At 64.1% G+C, this 15,251-nt stretch overlaps 7 protein-coding genes across 8 annotated transcripts; 4 read left to right on the forward strand and 3 right to left on the reverse strand.

The window, feature by feature from the left end:
* Positions 1-307: 307 nt before the first annotated feature.
* AMSG_01796 (uncharacterized protein) lies at positions 308-947 on the reverse strand (the record flags this gene model as incomplete). Its single annotated transcript, XM_013905853.1, has 1 exon — positions 308-947. The coding sequence occupies exon 1, from the start codon at positions 911-913 to the stop codon at positions 308-310; it is 606 nt and encodes a 201-aa protein (XP_013761307.1). The 5' UTR covers positions 914-947.
* A 562-nt stretch (positions 948-1,509) lies between these two features.
* AMSG_01797 (uncharacterized protein) lies at positions 1,510-2,518 on the forward strand (the record flags this gene model as incomplete). Its single annotated transcript, XM_013905854.1, has 1 exon — positions 1,510-2,518. The coding sequence occupies one exon, from the start codon at positions 1,510-1,512 to the stop codon at positions 2,473-2,475; it is 966 nt and encodes a 321-aa protein (XP_013761308.1). The 3' UTR covers positions 2,476-2,518.
* Positions 2,519-2,663: 145 nt separating this feature from the next.
* On the forward strand, positions 2,664-5,268 carry AMSG_01798 (copii coat protein). Its single transcript, XM_013905855.1, has 2 exons — positions 2,664-2,757; positions 3,008-5,268. Exons 1-2 carry the CDS (start codon positions 2,685-2,687, stop codon positions 5,248-5,250), a joined length of 2,316 nt encoding a protein of 771 aa, XP_013761309.1. The 5' UTR covers positions 2,664-2,684; the 3' UTR covers positions 5,251-5,268.
* A 276-nt stretch (positions 5,269-5,544) lies between these two features.
* On the reverse strand, positions 5,545-9,296 carry AMSG_01799 (cellular apoptosis susceptibility protein; the record flags this gene model as incomplete). Its single annotated transcript, XM_013905856.1, has 2 exons — positions 5,545-8,629; positions 9,177-9,296. 2 exons carry the CDS (start codon positions 9,294-9,296, stop codon positions 5,627-5,629), a joined length of 3,123 nt encoding a protein of 1,040 aa, XP_013761310.1. The 3' UTR covers positions 5,545-5,626.
* Positions 9,297-10,133: 837 nt separating this feature from the next.
* AMSG_01800 (archaemetzincin) lies at positions 10,134-10,654 on the forward strand (the record flags this gene model as incomplete). Its single annotated transcript, XM_013905857.1, has 2 exons — positions 10,134-10,573; positions 10,633-10,654. 2 exons carry the CDS (start codon positions 10,134-10,136, stop codon positions 10,652-10,654), a joined length of 462 nt encoding a protein of 153 aa, XP_013761311.1.
* AMSG_01801 (carboxylic ester hydrolase) lies at positions 10,650-11,905 on the reverse strand. The gene has a single exon (XM_013905858.1). The coding sequence runs from the start codon at positions 11,848-11,850 to the stop codon at positions 10,684-10,686; it is 1,167 nt and encodes a 388-aa protein (XP_013761312.1). The 5' UTR covers positions 11,851-11,905; the 3' UTR covers positions 10,650-10,683.
* Positions 11,906-12,401: 496 nt separating this feature from the next.
* AMSG_01802 lies at positions 12,402-15,171 on the forward strand (the record flags this gene model as incomplete). Of its 2 annotated transcripts, XM_013905860.1 has the most annotated exons (3): positions 12,430-12,556; positions 12,918-14,696; positions 14,732-15,135. In XM_013905860.1, 3 exons carry the CDS (start codon positions 12,430-12,432, stop codon positions 15,133-15,135), a joined length of 2,310 nt encoding a protein of 769 aa, XP_013761314.1. The 2 variants fall into 2 exon arrangements, with proteins under 2 accessions (XP_013761313.1, XP_013761314.1); XM_013905859.1 differs by having other exon boundaries at positions 12,402-12,547; positions 12,918-15,171.
* Between the last annotated feature and the right edge of the window lie 80 nt (positions 15,172-15,251).

The raw sequence follows: 15,251 nt of genomic DNA on the forward strand, positions 1-15,251 counted from the left end.
CGCGTCCATAGTCGTCCTCCCGTCCTCGTACACCATCCACGGCGAGGAGTGCTGCCAGTCCAGGGAGAGAGGGGTTGGTGGCGACAAAGAGGGCTGGCGAGGCGGGGAGGGAGAATTCCGCTTGTTGGGCATATGGCGGCGGAGGCACTCGCAGGCGGTGGATGTGATCATGGGAGAGAGAGTAAGCAGGTTTACTGCGGTAGCGGGTGGGTAGGAGGGTGGGATGGGTGGATGGGGGGGAGGGGGGGGGCAGCAGCGGCGTCGCTTCGCCGCGTGGCTTTGTCGCGTGGCTTCGCCGCCGCGTCGCCTACTCGGCGGCGTCGGCCGAGGCTGCGGCGTAGTGGCGGATGGTGTCCTTGAGGGCGCAGTTGGCAATGTAGACAAAGGTCTTCTTGTCGATGCGGCCGTTGTTGGCGGCAGCGGGCTCGGGATCAAACTTGACGGCGCCGATGTCGGCCATGGCGGTGGCGTACTGGTCGAGCGAGATAAAGCCCGAGTTGTGGACATCGTAGATGTCAAAGACGGTATCAAGGTCCTGTTCAGAGAAGAGCGCAACACGGGCAGCGGCCGCCGGAAGCTTGCTGACAGCAGCATCGCGGACAGCGGCCAGAGCCTGCAGGCGGTCGATGAGAAAGGCGCGGACGTCGTCCGGCTGGTGGAAGAGGAGTTGAGCCGAGAGCTCTTGGATGATCTCGTGCAGCTTGTGCCGTGCGACATACTCCTTGCACGCATCCATCCGATGCGAGACCATGGCCTCTGGTGCTCCAGTATTGCTGCCGTCCGTGCTTGCACCGCCCAACGCAGACGCCGCGTGTGGCAGGCCAGCATGGCCAGCAACGTCCGCAGCGGGCGCTCCGAACAGCGCCTGGGCCGACTCGTCCAACGCGGCCACCAGCTCTGCCTTTGACGTCATATATGGTAAGGAGACGAGAGGGGATGGGGGGGGGGGGGAGGGAGGGAGGGGAAGGAGTGGAGGAGGAGTGGGGATGGTACGGTGGGGGGGGGTGGTGGTCGCGGAGAGCGGTGGTGGTGACCGGGCGGGCGTGTGGTGGTGACAGTCGGGCGGGCGGGTGGTGGCGGTTGGCGCGTTCGGGAGAGGGGGAGAGGGAAGGGGGGGGGGGCTAGCGCACCCAACCAGCTGCAACAACAAGGGCGGTACTCGGATTGCGACCACATGGGGTTTTTGATCTTGACCAAGTGCAACGGTAATGGGTGATGAGGTGTTCGATTACAGCAGAGATGGTGCAACGCAGCAATGAGGTGGGCTACTCCTCGGGTGGTGATGATTGTGATGGACAATGTCTGTAGCGTAGCATTCCCACGTGCGGTGAGTGGATGAGGGGGCGCGACATCTCGGCCATCCTCGGGGAGAACCAGAGGGGGGGACGGGGGGAGGGGGAGGGGGAGGGGGGGAGAAGCACAGCACACGCCACACCGCACTCCCTCCCCCCTCATAATCCCCCTTTCCACAACCCACAACTCAACTCCCCCATACATACACGACACTCTATGCTTGTGGTGGTTCGCGCAGGGCTGAGCCCGGCTGGACAGACGGCGGTGACGGCAGCGACGGCGACGGCGGCGGCGGTGGTGGGTACGGCGGGAGCTGGTGGGAAGGCATGGGTGTCGACTGGAGCGGGTGAGACGCCAATGGTGAACAACCCGAAGACAAAGACACCGTACACGGACGCACTGCTGGGGCCGGACGGCGGGGCGGCGTCGCAGAAGCCCTCGTGGCGGTCGCGGCTCGCCCGAGTCCCCTTCATCGGCAACTACGTGACCGATCCCGAGGCTGAGAAGCGCGAGGCGCAGGTGGCGGAGCAGACGAAGAAGGCTGCGGCGTCGATGCCGCGGCGGCCGGGGCTCAAGCTGCCGAACCCGAACCTGTACATTGCCTCGCCGAACATCACGGTGGACAAGTTCAAGGTGCCGTCGGTCGAGGCTGCGGCCGAGACCGAGGCTGCCGGATGGTGGGCCAACTACCGCGAGTCGGCGCAGGAGGCCTCGCGCAACACCATGGCCGTCATGGCCATCAAGAAGGAGATGGACGGGTTCACCCCGGCCAAGTTTGAGGATCTTGCCGGCGAGTCTTACGTCATCGTCAACGAGGCCTTTTACGCCGGCAAGCTCGCCCCGCTCCGCCAGCTCACCACCGAGAAGCTCTTCACCGCCCTCAAGCGTGAGGTCAAGCTTGCTCGCGAGGCCGAGCGCAACTACGAGTGGTCGCTGGGTGAGTACACTGTCGCGCCCAAGATCATGCAGTCGCGCGCCTTCCCGCTCCGCGACGACCAGGACCTCTGGGCCCAGATCACCGTCAAGTTTGAGTCGCTCCAGTCGCTCCGGGTCACCTCGGCCGTCACCGGCGAGCTCATCAAGGCCGTCGACGAGACGCCCATTGTCGAGTACTGGGTCTTTGAGCGCCGTCTCCGCGCGCCCGACGACACCCACTGGCGCATCTGCGACCGCCTCATCTGAGCCCCCAATACGCATCCGCCATAAAAACACCAGCTCAGGTCAACCGTCCCCCATCTCCCTCCCGCCAATGACCCCTGCAGTCAACAGGCCACCCGCCACCCGCCAGCCACCCGCCCCCGCCACCCGCCACCCACCGGTCGCCGGTCGCCGGTCGGGCGGCAGGACGGACAGCAACCGCAAACACCACCACTTGTGTCCCTTTCGACAGCATGGCTGCGGACGAGGCGGCATGGTCTGTGACCGACGTGGAAGCGGTTGACGGCATCCGGTTTGCATGGAACGGTACGTAGACCTGCCTACACATGCCAGTACCCCCTCTGTGTCTTCCCTACCATCTTCCACCACCCAGTAGTGGCTACCCAGGGGGGGTAGGGATAGGGGGGGGGGGGGGCGATGGCGGTGGCGGCAGGCCGGACGACGTGGCTGCAAAAAATGGAGGCACTGCTCGACGCGGAGTATGGGCATGGGAAGGGTAGGAGGTGTGGAGGAAGGGGGTGACGACTTACAGAGGACAACCGAGGGGGATGGACAGTGTGGCCGTCGTCCAAGGTGGAGGCTACGCGGATGGTGGTGGACCACTCGTGCATGTACACGCCGCTGAAGGAGACTGGCTGCCCTGTGCTCGAGTACGAGCCAGTGGTCTGCCGCTCGGGCGAGTGCCGCGGCATCCTCAACCCGTTCTGCCAGATCGATACCCGCAACAAGCGCTGGGTCTGCCCCTTCTGCTTTGGCCGCAACGCCTTTCCCCAGCACTACGAGTCCATTTCCGAGACCTCGCTCCCGGCCGAGCTCTTCCCCTCGTACACAACCATCGAGTACACCCTCCGCAAGACCGCCCCGGTCCCGCCCATCTTCCTCCTTGTCGTCGACACGGCCATCCACCCCGAGGAGATTCAGTCGCTCAAGGAGTCGCTCATTCTCTCGCTCTCGCTCCTCCCGGAGAACTCGCTCGTCGGGCTCATCACCTTTGGCAAGCACGTTGCCGTCCACGAGCTCGGCTTTGGCGAGTGCGCCAAGTCGCACATCTTCCGTGGCGACCGCGACGTCTCTCCCAATGACGTCGGGGTGGCGCTCAGCATTCTCGCGCCAGCCGCGCCAGGCAAGGCCGGCAGCGCGGGCGCCTCACACCGCCAGCGGCAGATCCTCCCCGGCGGTCCGGGCAAGTTCCTGCTTCCGCTCTCGGAATGCGACCTGACCCTCACTTCGATTCTGGAGGAGCTGGAGAAGGACCCGTGGCCGGTGCCGTCGGGCAAGCGCGCCATCCGTGCTGGTGGCGTCGCCCTCTCGGTTGCGGCGTCGCTGCTCGAGGTGTGCTACCCGGCAACCGGCGCACGCATCATGTCGTTTATCGGCGGCCCGCCGACTATCGGCCCGGGCAAGGTCCTCTCCGACGACCTCGAGGAGACCATCCGCGCCCACCACGACCTCGAGAAGGGCTCAGTCCCGCACTTTAAGCCTGCTGTCGCCTTTTACGAAGCGCTTGCGAGCCGGCTCGTCGCCAACGGCCACGTCCTCGACATGTTTGCCTGCTCGGGCAACCAGACCGGAGTGCTCGAGGTCATCTCGGCCGTCAACAAGACCGGCGGCCTCCTTGTCCTCGCCGACTCGTTCACCACTTCGATGTTCCGCGAGTCGTTCAAGCGGTGCTTTGCCCGCGACGAGGCTGGTGACCTCAAAATGGCCTTTTCTGCCACGCTCGAAGTCCAGACGACGCGTGAGTTCAAGGTCGCCGGCGCCATCGGCCCGCTCTCGTCACTCGGCAAAAAGTCGTCGTGCGTCGCCGAGACCTCGATCGGCGTCGGCGAGACGTCCGCGTGGCGGCTCAACGGGCTCATCCCGCAGACCTCGGTCGCCCTCTACTTTGAGGTGGTCAACTCGGGCGCGCCCATTCCGGCCGGCCAGCAGGGCCTCCTCCAGCTCACCACCATCTACCGGCATGCGTCGGGCGTGTACCGGCTCCGCGTCACCACCGTCGCCCGCTCGTGGGCCGATCCCAAGGCCGAGCCCGGCCTCATCATCGACGGCTTTGACCAGGAGGCCGCCACCGTCATCATGGCCCGCAAGGCCGTGTTCAAGGCCGAGGCCGAGGGCTCGTTTGACGTCATCCGCTGGCTCGACCGCATGCTCATCCGGCTCGTCGCCAAGTTTGGCGACTATCAGGCCGACTCACCGTCGTCGCTCACCCTCCCGCCGGGCTTTGCCATGTACCCGCAGTTTATGTTCCATCTCCGCCGCTCGCAGTTCCTGCAGGTCTTCAACTCGTCGCCCGACGAGACCGCCTTCTACCGGCACACCCTCTACCGCGAGAACGTTCTCAACTCGCTCATCATGATCCAGCCGTCGCTCGTCGCCTACGGCTTTGACGCCGAGCCCACCCCGGTCCTCCTCGACGCTGCCTCCATCCTGCCCGATCGTATCCTGCTCCTCGACACCTTTTTCTTTGTCCTCATCTTTGCCGGTGAGACCATCGCCGCCTGGAAGAAGGAGGGTTACCAGGAGCTGCCCGAGTACGAGTCGTTCAAGACCCTGCTGCAAACTCCCCGCGACGACGCCCTACTCATCCTTAAGGACCGCTGGCCCGTCCCGCGGTACATCGAGTGCGACCAGTACTCGTCCCCGGCTCGCATCCTCTACTCCAAGGTCGATCCCTCCGTCACCCACAACAACATGGGCGAGTACGGCCAGGAGGGCGGCGGCCAGGTCATTCTGACCGACGATGTCTCGCTCCGCGTCTTTATGGATCATCTCGCCTCGCTCGCCGTCTCATCCCAGTAACATCATCACGTGCTACGCGCCCATCGCTATGATGCCCCGCTTGCGCTCGAGCTCGTGCACTCGAGTCACCTTGATGTCTCGCACGTTGCACGTCACCTTCGAGCCCGTCTCAGCGGAAGCCTTGTGCGAGGGCGGCGATCCTTGTCCGCCCTCTGTGGTCGATTCTGTCTCGATCAAACGCCCGGCTGCAATGGGCGCCTTGGCGGCGCGGCTGTATGGCCCTCCCACCCCAAGCCGCAACAACCCATGCGACGCCGATCGGCCGGCGCATGGCAGCAGCAGGGCGGCTTGAGGGCTTGATCATGTACTGTGTTGTTCACTTTGAGGCGCGTGCGACAACGCACCGAACGACCGTACCGTTAAGGGTTAAGGTACACTAGAGCGCAGAGGTGTCGACGCCGGCAGCGGCAAACCACTCCATGGCAGCCTCGCCCTGCTCCTGGCTGAGCTCGACGTTGGCGAGGATGCCGCCGCCGACGGCCCGCGAAAACCCGACGACCTGCTCGACAAACCATGCGCGCGGGTTCTCGACCTCGGGCGCAATGTCCTCAACCGCCTGCTGTGCGTTGGCAAGCTGCGCAAACTTGGTATCGTACTCGAGCGCGGATGCTTCCGCCGCCGACGAGCCCGAGTGCATGACCTGCTTCGACGACGCCTTGGCCGCTGCCACCTTGACCTCGAGCGACTCGTCGTCCGACTTGAGCTCGAGCGCTAGCGCGTCGACAATGCCGGCAAACAGCGCGCTCCACGCCTCACCAAAGTTCTGCGCAAAGGCAGGCGTGCCGGTGAGGAGCTTGGTGAGCGAGACGACAACGGCCTTGCGCTCGACAGGATCGGCGTACCGCGCCGCCGCGTCGGCGAGGATGGGCACGAGCTGACCAAACAGGCCGCTCTGCAGCGCCTCGACGCCGGCCATGACTCCGTCCCACGTGTCCATCACTGCCGCGTACTTGGTCATCCACAGGCCCATGTGGCGGACGTACCACGGCGACTTTTCGGTTGCCGTAAGCTTGGTAAAGATGAGGATGTAGATGTTGTGGAAGGATGACGCGAGGGCCTCGGCCGGCAAGCCGGTCGTGACCGTGTGGAGGAGCGAAAAGGCGTGCGGGAAGTTGGCCCGCCGCCCGAGCAGCTTGCGGAAGATGCCGAGGACGGGCTCGACGACGTTGGCGGCAATGACGGCGTCCGGTGCGGCGCGAACGAGCGCCTGCAGTAGCCGCACCATGGCGGGCATGTTCGACGTCACCGCCCACAGCGCAGGTGTCATCAGCGGCTGGATGAGCGAGGTGTAGCCCTCGGGCACGTCGGCAGCAGCGCCGCCGGCCGCCGTCCGGATCTCGAGCATCGACGCAAGGATCTGGAAGACATACGGCGAAAACTCCTCGATGCCGGCCTGGAGGACGGCCGTGAATGGCTCGAAGAGCATGTCCTCAAACGCAGCGACCGCCGTCGACTCGGACGAGCACACCGCCTTGATGATGGCGGCAAGCGCTTCAAACATGTAGTGGTTGTACGACGGATCGCCCGGGTTGGCGCACGCCTCGCCGATGCGGCCCGTCAGCCGGTCGACGCACGTTCCGACGTACGGCACAATGCCAGCGCCAGCGCACGACGCCACACGCATGATGGCCTTCATGACAAACGCGTTCTCGCGCTCGCTCCGGTCGCTGCCTGCGTCCATGGCGCCAAACAGGTTGACAAGGAGCTTCTCAAGCACGTCGCCGGTCACCACGTCCGGGCCAAAGACGCGGAGCCGCTCGCCGCTCTCGTTCGTCACGGAAGCCACGAGAATGGTCGAGAGCGCGTGCGCGGCCACCGTCCGGACCACAAACGACTCCGAGGTGAGGAGGGCAGTGGCGGGCGCGACAATCGCATGCAGCGCATCGGGTGGGAGCTGGTTGCGGAAAGTGGCGCAGAAGAGCAGCGCGTCCGTCTTGAGCACTGGCTTGCTGTTGACGTCGCCGTCGACAAGCTCGGGCACAACGTGGTCCGAGAAAAACTCGCCGATGTTGACAAACTCAGAGACCTCGGTCGTACCGAGCTTGGTCGACGACCGGACGACAGTCATCTTGGAGACCAGGAACATGGCGGCGTCCTTGGCAATCCAGCCCTCGCCCGATGGGCTCGGGTCGGCGGTGTAGCTCTCAAGCAGCTGACCGACGTACGTGGAGAAGATCTGGGTCACCGGCTCGCGGTACTGGTCGCAGAGGCCGGCAATGAGCTGCGAAGCCGCATGCCGGCGGGTGTCGACGTCGCCGCCCTTGAGAATCTGCGCAATGTACTGGACTGGGTCGAGCTCAAAGGTCTGCATGTCGGCAGCCGTGAAGCGGACGTTGGGGAGGATGACCTGCTCGCAAATGGCCTGCAGTGCCTCCGGGTCCTGGAACAGCGCGCCGTGGGTGGCCCGCGACGCCAGCGAGGTCAGGAACTGCACGCCGCGCGCAAAGAGCTCGTCCTCGGACGGGTCCTGGCTCGTCCGCATCAGCCGCTTCCAAATGAGCTCGACAAAGGTCGGCAGGTAGTCGTCGTTGAACTCTTCGGATGCAATCTCGGTGTAGAGCGCGCAGATGGAGATGATCTGGGCGTGGAGCTCGGTGAGCGCGCTCGGCGGGTTCTCCACTTCGTACGAAAGCCACTGCGAATAGAGCTGCATCCACGGCTCAAGGTGGTCCTCCATGTACTCGGGCAGGTCGTGGACCGAGAGCGAGTAAAAGATGCCGGCCATGGTCGACATGGCGTGAAAGAGCTGCGCCTGGAACCCAGGGTTGTCGCTCGACCCGACCGCAGCCTCGCTCGCTGCCGAGAACATCGACAGCAGCGGCTCCTGGAACTGCTTAAGCGAGTACAGCAGCTCGAGCATGAGCGCGTCCGACGCAAACTGGCCCTCGTACTTCTTGAAGACCCGCGCCACCACGCCGAGCAACGAGTTGATGTTGTCAAAGTCGCCGGCGCCCATCTCATGCTGCAGCCGCGCCACAAGCTCGGGCATGAGCGAGTCCCACCGCTCGTGGTAGTCGACGAGCGCAATGGCGTAGACCACGTCCTGCAACGCGTCCTGCACCGCCGTCGGCTGCGCCACAAGCACGCCGAGCAGCGCCTCGCGGACAACAGCCTTGTCGGCCTCGTCAATCACAATGTCGTCGTCATCAAGCCCGCCGCTCCCCACACCGTTCTTCCAGTGCCGCATCACGTAGTTCTTGAGCTGCAGTGCCGCCGACATGCCGATGGCGCCCTCGGCGCCCTCGACGAGCTTGAGGAGGACGGGCGCAAAGCCGGCCGCAGTCTTGAGATCAGCAAACGCGGCCTCAGCCGCCTTGCGCTCCTGATCGTTGCCCGAGAACGAGGCCTGCAGCACGCCGGCCACATGTCCCAGGGTCTCCTCATCCGCATTCAGCCGCACCACTGAGACAACGTTGCGTTGGCCGAGCCTCGGTCGTGTGAGTCGCACTCGTGATCAATCTGCGCGCCAAGAGGCACGCGGGTGGGGAAGGGGGTGGGGAGGGGGGGAGGGGGGGGGAGGGAGGGGAGAAGATGGGGTGGGGTGGGAGAGGATGTACGTACTAGTGTGTGTATGTGTGTGTTGTGCAGGGGGTGACAAGTGGTGAGCAAACGTGGGCTTGGGAGGGTGGCGAGGAGGGGCTGGAGGTGGCGGTGGTGGCAAAGTCCGAAAGTTTGAAATGAAAGTGCGACCTTTCTTGATTGGTTGGAGTTTGACCACCTCCCGTGAGGCCACCATCCTGTAGACCTGTGATGGTGGCGTTGTACCGAGTGTTTTGCATCGCACTACACATCATCAATCTGTGGGCGATTGCAAACGCTCGACTCGGACTCAAGACGCGCTTGAGCAGTCCAGCACCACGTTGTCGTCAAGGCGAGCGTGAGCGCTTGCGTGGCTGGACGTGATGGGTGACCCTGGTGAGAGAGACCTTGGCAGCAGCGGCTGTGGGAAGGCCGCCGTTGTCGCCATGCAAGACGTGGACGGCGACGGTGGTAAAGATCATCGCCTGGGCGACGAGAATGGCCGGCTCGGTGACCACCAACGCCATGCCTCCTGGCGAGCCAGCGAGCGAGGCCATTCCAGAGTTGTCCTCGCCGACGAGTGATCACTCGTTTTCCACGACGCTTTCGACATGCTGCCGCCGATGATGGTGTCCTCCGCGACGCTCACTTGCCGACTAGGCTTGGGGGCCACAACAACCGTGCGCGCGGCCGCACAATGCATGTCGAGACCGTGACGACCGCGCTATTCCATTAAGCAAGAGTAAACGGAAGCAAGCTGCCTTCATCGCGCACCAGCGAGTGAGACCGAAGCGTGTCACGCTTCCAAGCCATGGTCAGCCGGCAGTGTACGTCGTCCTCATCGAACACATAGAGCAGACTAAAGAAGCCGTACAGACTGTTCTTGTTGCCCACTACGACCATCGAGCTGCTCCGGAAGCCAATGGCTTTCAGATGGGCCATCGCCGCATCAGGCCGGACCAATTCCTTCGCAAGCAGCGTTGCGAAGGAATGCACAAAATCGAGGCCATCGCTCCCTCGATACCCCATGCTGCTCCTGTTGCTGCTGCTCGTTCATTGACGCGCATGTCTAACGCCAACAGAGATGCTGGCCTCAGTCGATTCTACCAGGCCGGCCCGACAGAGGAGGTGCTGAGTGGCGGGAGGAGGCGGGCGGGGCGGCGCGCGCAGTCGTTCGCGTCGTTTGCGCGTTCCCACTTTCGGGCGACGGTTCATGCCAGTTACTCGGCCATCTACCTCGCCCCGCTTCTGTCAGAGGCCAGAGCGATTCGGCACGAGGCGCTGCAGGCTTTGGCTAGCCTTACTTCCGCCTTTTCTCGCCGAGCTGCAAGGTTCGGCTCGAGGAGCATGTGCTGGCAAGCGAGATGGAGATCGCAACCAGTGCTGACGGGCAGATGGCGACAAGCGATGCGCTAGCGTTGGTGGCAGCAAAGCGGCGGAAGCGGTCTCGAAGCCGCAGCCGGGCCGAGCTTGTGACGCTTGTTCTCACCGACGTCGATGTGTGCCCAGGCGAGGGGTGGAACTATGTGTTTGGCCTCGCGCGTGCGGTCGACGGCGCGGCGGTGGCGTCGAGCGCGCGGACGATGGGCAGTGAGGCACCGGACGATGTACGGCTTCTGTTCAAGGTGTCAGCACACGAGATCTGCCACCTCTTTGGCCTTAAGCACTGCAAGAGGTACACGTGTCTGATGAACGCCACAAACTCGCTCGACGAGCTGGAGGCCAAGCCGTACCATCTCTGCCCGCCGTGCCTCCGCAAGCTCGCCGCTGGGCTGGGTGCGGACGATGACGCCCTGGCGGCGCGGTATGTGCGAATGTGTGAGGTTTACACCAAGCACGGCATTGGAATCGAGGCCTTGGAAGCGCGGTTGGCTTGGGTCGCTAGCAGTAGCGGTTGTAGCGGGAGCGGGAGCTCTACTCCCAGTCGGCAGCTTTGAGGAGGGCGAGGACGTCCGGGTAGACAAGCGTGTGGGCGTTGAGGCCCCACACAAAGTCGGCGTGGCCAAGATTGGGGTAGATCTTGTCCATGACAACGGCGTCGAGTGGGAGCTGCGACTTGAGCCAGGCAACGTCTGTGGGGTCCGCCAGCTTGTCACGGCCGCCAGAGAAGAGGCCGACCTTGCCGGCAAAGGCGGCGAGGTTGTAGAGCGGAGGGGTGGTGCGGTTGTAGTGGGCAACGTTGGCGGAGACCGAGCCGTAGTCATAGGCCTGGAAGGTCTCGGTATTCACGCCCTGCTTAAAGTGGATGATGTCCTGGACCGAGGTCGGCGACGGGAAGTACTCAAAGAGGACATCGAAGCGGGTCTTGTTGAGGTTGGCCGAGTCGCAGCCGGCGACAAGGCACACGATCTCGTTGCAGAGCGACTTTTCCACCTCGCACACCGCCGGCAGCAGCTTGGAGACGGTCGCCGGATCGAGGTTAAACTCGCCGTGGCCGAGAATCTCGTACACCCACTTTGTCGGCAGGTCAGCCACGAGCTTGAACGGGCCGAGGTCGACGTGGTAGACGCGGGCAACAGGGGCGAGGGCGGCGACAACAGCAATGGAGGCGGCGTCGCCGGGCTCGAGCCCGGCAAACGCCATCATGGTGCCCTGCGAGTGCCCAATGTAGCCGATCTTGCCCGAGCCGGTAGTGGCGCGGACGTAGGCGACCATGGCCGGCATGTCCAGGCTCGCCATCTGATCCCAGGAGAAGGCCCAGAAGCAGGCCTCCGACGGGTCGCAGCCCGGCGGGCCCTCCCAGCTCTGCCCGTTCCCGCGCGCGTTGCCAAACCACACATCGTAGCCAGCGTCATAGAGGATGAAGCCGAGCGACTCGTTGGGTTCGTTGACCAGCCACGTCGCCGCCGAGTCGACCAGCCCGTGCTGCAGGTACACCGCCTTTGCGCCCTTGCGTGGAATCCGCTGCATCAGCAGCTTGTAGCCATCCGCCGTCGTCACGTAGTGCTCCTCCAGCGGGTAGCCTGCGCCTGTGATCAGCGCGCCGATGTCGGTCCGCGGTGGCCGCTGTGCCGACGCCGACACCGCCAGTGTAACCATCGCCACGGCCAGCGTGAGCATGACCACGGTCAGCGTCGTCATGTTGCGTGCCTGTGGCTAATGCTTTGGCTTGGGGGGGGGGGGAAGCGACGCCGTTTCGGTCCGAGGTCGAACGGAGGTCCTTGAGACGGCTGCTGTGCTAGGCGGGAGCGGCGGGGGGCAGGGACGAGAGGGGAGGGAAGGCCGAGGCGTGCGGACCTTTTTTGCGCCCTCTTCCCGTACGGCGGCATGTGACCTGGTGGAGCGAGGAGAGAGGGTGGGAAGAGGGATGGGGTGGCGGGGAAAGCGGGGCGCGGGGGGGGAGAGGGAAGGGGTTGCGGGAGTAGTAAGAGGGCGTAGGATCACTCCTACGGTTGTGTAGCGAACGATTCTCAGCATAGAGCAAGGTTGTGATGGGGACCATTGTCCGGGGTCGGACCTGCCTTCCCCCGCGTGTCGGTGTAGGTTCCTTGTCAGTGTTGGACCTTTTGCTGGGTTCTTGATTTTCCCCCGCCAATGCCACTCGTATAGAGAGCGGGGCGAATCAATGAATGGCTTTGTTTGGCGAATGATAGGCGGAGGGGGAAAAAGGATCACGACGAGGACCAGCACGGGCACCACTTCACGCTCGACTGTTTCGCAATGGTCCTGCCTGAGATTGCGGCCACGCTGCCGCTCATTCTCGCGCCCGCTCTGGGCTTTGCGTTTGCTGCGCTCTATGTCTACCAGGTTTCCCAGGTTTCTCTGGATGACCGCAGAGGTATGTCGGGTATGTTGCTGCGCCGTTGTTGCCGCCTTTGATGGCCCCCTGCTGCCGTCTAGCCTGTCATCCACTGTGATGGGGTGAAGCGCCAGCAGAGTGAGCCCCTTTTTCTGGCCGATGATGCAGAGGGCGTCGCGGCCAGCGGCCGCAACACCGCGGGCGAGGTTGAGCAGCACCTCCTGTAGGACAGCCGTGATGTTGGAGGGGCGGCGGTGGGCAGGAGTTGGCGTAGAGCCTCCTCCTGTATGGCGGCTGACGGGTGAGCGTGAATTTTTTTCAGCACCCGGTTTGCTTGCTTGGTTTAGGGTTTTCTTGGCGAGGGTGTGCAGCCAGACTCACGGGGGGGGGTTCTACGGCGGCAAAGCAGGCTCGATCCAGGAGGAGGAGGCCGGCCTTGTCGGGTCTTCCGGCGCGGCGACGCCCGCGCAGATGAAGCGTATCCGTGAGATCACCAGCTTTATCACGCGCGGAGCGCGTTCGTTCCTCTTTGCCGAGTACCGCTACATGGCTGTGTTCATTGTGGTCTTCGGCCTCATTGTGCTCATCTCGCTTGGCCTTGCTTCGCCGCTCGGCTGGCCCGATGGTGTGTTCACTGCCATCTCGTTTGTTGCCGGTGCGATCGCGTCGATTGTTTCTGGCTACATCGGCATGTCGATTGCGGTGTACGCCAACGGGCGTGTTGCCGTCTCGGCCATGGGCCCGCAGGTTGCGCCCGGCCGTCCGGACAACGCGTACCGCCGTGGCTTCACTGTTGCGTTCAAGTCTGGCGCCGTGATGGGCTTTGCCCTCTGCGCGCTCGCGCTCATTGTGCTCTTTGTGCTTGTGTGCCTCTTCTACCTCCGCTGGCCGTACCTTGAGGGCGATAACCTCAAGGTCCGCTTTGACCGCACTGTTGCCCTCTACGAGGCGCTCGCTGGCTTTGGCCTCGGCGGCTCGTCGATTGCGCTCTTCGGGCGCGTCGGTGGCGGCATCTACACCAAGGCTGCCGACGTCGGTGCCGACCTTGTCGGCAAGGTCGAGCAGGGCATTCCCGAGGACGACCCGCGCAACCCGGCCGTCATTGCCGACAACGTCGGTGACAACGTCGGTGACGTTGCCGGCATGGGTGCCGACCTGTTCGGCTCGTTTGCCGAGGCCACCTGCGCCGCCCTTGTGGTTGCGTCGACCTCGCCGTCGAAGGAGCTCGCCCTCGACTGGACCGCCATGAACTACCCGCTCATGATCTCGGCCGGCGGCCTCCTCTCGTGCTTCCTCACCTCGTTTGTGGCCACGCACATCGCGCCGGTCACCCGCAAGTCTGAGATCGAGAAGTCGCTCAAGTACCAGCTCTTTGTCTCGACCATCATCATGACCCCCGTGCTGTACGGGCTCTCCGTCGGGTACCTCCCCAAGGAGTTCTGGGTCGGCCGCTGCGGCGACTGCTGGGACACCCGTGGCCTCCCGATCACCGTCGACGAGCTCTGCGGCGCCATCAAGACGTGCCAGAAGGTGCAGTCGTACTACATGTTTTTCTGCGGCGCGGCCGGCCTCTGGTCGGGCCTTGCCATCGGTCTCATCACCGAGTACTGGACCTCGCACACCTACCAGCCCGTGCGCAACCTCTCGCGCACGTGCGGCGAGACCGGTGCGGCGACGAACATCATTCTTGGCCTCGCCCTCGGCTACAACTCGGTCATCATCCCCTCGATCTGCATTGCGGTCACCATCTACGTCTCGCAGCGCCTCGCCGGTATGTTCGGCATCGGTATTGCCGCCCTCGGCATCCTCTCGACTCTCGCCACCGGCCTCACGATCGACTCGTACGGCCCGATCTCCGACAACGCCGGTGGTGTTGCCGAGATGTGCGAGCTCGGTGACTCGACTCGCGAGCGGACCGACGCCCTCGATGCTGCCGGCAACACGACGGCCGCCATTGGCAAGGGCTTCGCCATCGGCTCGGCTGCCTTTGTCTCGCTGGCCCTCTTCGGTGCCTTTGTCACTCGCGCTGACATCGAGGTCGTCGACCTCATGGCTCCCTTCCCCTTCGCCGGCCTCCTCATCGGCGCCATGCTCCCGTACTGGTTCTCCGCCATGACGATGGGCGCCGTCGGCCGTGCCGCCGACGAGATGGTCCACGAGGTCCAGCGCCAGTTCCGCGAGATGCCCGGTCTCATGGAGGGCACCACCCTGCCCGACTACGAGCGCTGCATCACCATTTCGACCACCGCGTCGCTCAAGGAGATGATCGCCCTGGCGCTCTCGTCATGATCACCCCGCTCTTTGTCGGCTGCATCTTTGGCGTCGACGCCCTGGCTGGTGTCCTCGCCGGCATTCTCGTCTCTGGCGTCCAGATCGCCATTGCCTCGTCCAACTCGGGCGGTGCTTGGGACAACTGCAAGAAGTACATCGAGGAGGGCAAGTACGGTGGCAAGAACTCGGATGCCCACCACGCTGCCGTCATCGGTGACACCGTCGGTGACCCGCTCAAGGATACCTCGGGCCCGTCGACCAACATCATCCTCAAGCTCTCGGCTGTCGAGTCGCTCGTCTTCGCTCCGCTCTTCATGAAGATCAAGGATGGTAAGGGTCTCGTCGGCTACTTCTAAGCTGTCGCCCCCAATCTTAAAATTTTCCAATCGAGAGCCTCTCCGCTGTCGACCATCGCCTGCCTGCCCGTCGCCCGTCCACACCACTCCCCTCCCACTTCCCTACCACCGCCACT

This window comes from Thecamonas trahens (genome assembly GCF_000142905.1).
Source record: "Thecamonas trahens ATCC 50062 unplaced genomic scaffold supercont1.7, whole genome shotgun sequence".
Lineage (NCBI taxonomy): Eukaryota > Apusomonadida > Apusomonadidae > Thecamonas > Thecamonas trahens.

Bases quoted from the DNA above. Each gene is read 5' to 3' on its own strand.
- AMSG_01798 (XM_013905855.1), top strand. From the start codon at position 2,685: ATGGCTGCGGACGAGGCGGCATGGTCTGTGACCGACGTGGAAGCGGTT. The intron at 2,758-3,007 runs GTACGTAGACCT...GGGGATGGACAG, and splicing joins CATCCGGTTTGCATGGAACG to TGTGGCCGTCGTCCAAGGTG.
- AMSG_01801 (XM_013905858.1), bottom strand. From the start codon at position 11,850: ATGACGACGCTGACCGTGGTCATGCTCACGCTGGCCGTGGCGATGGTT.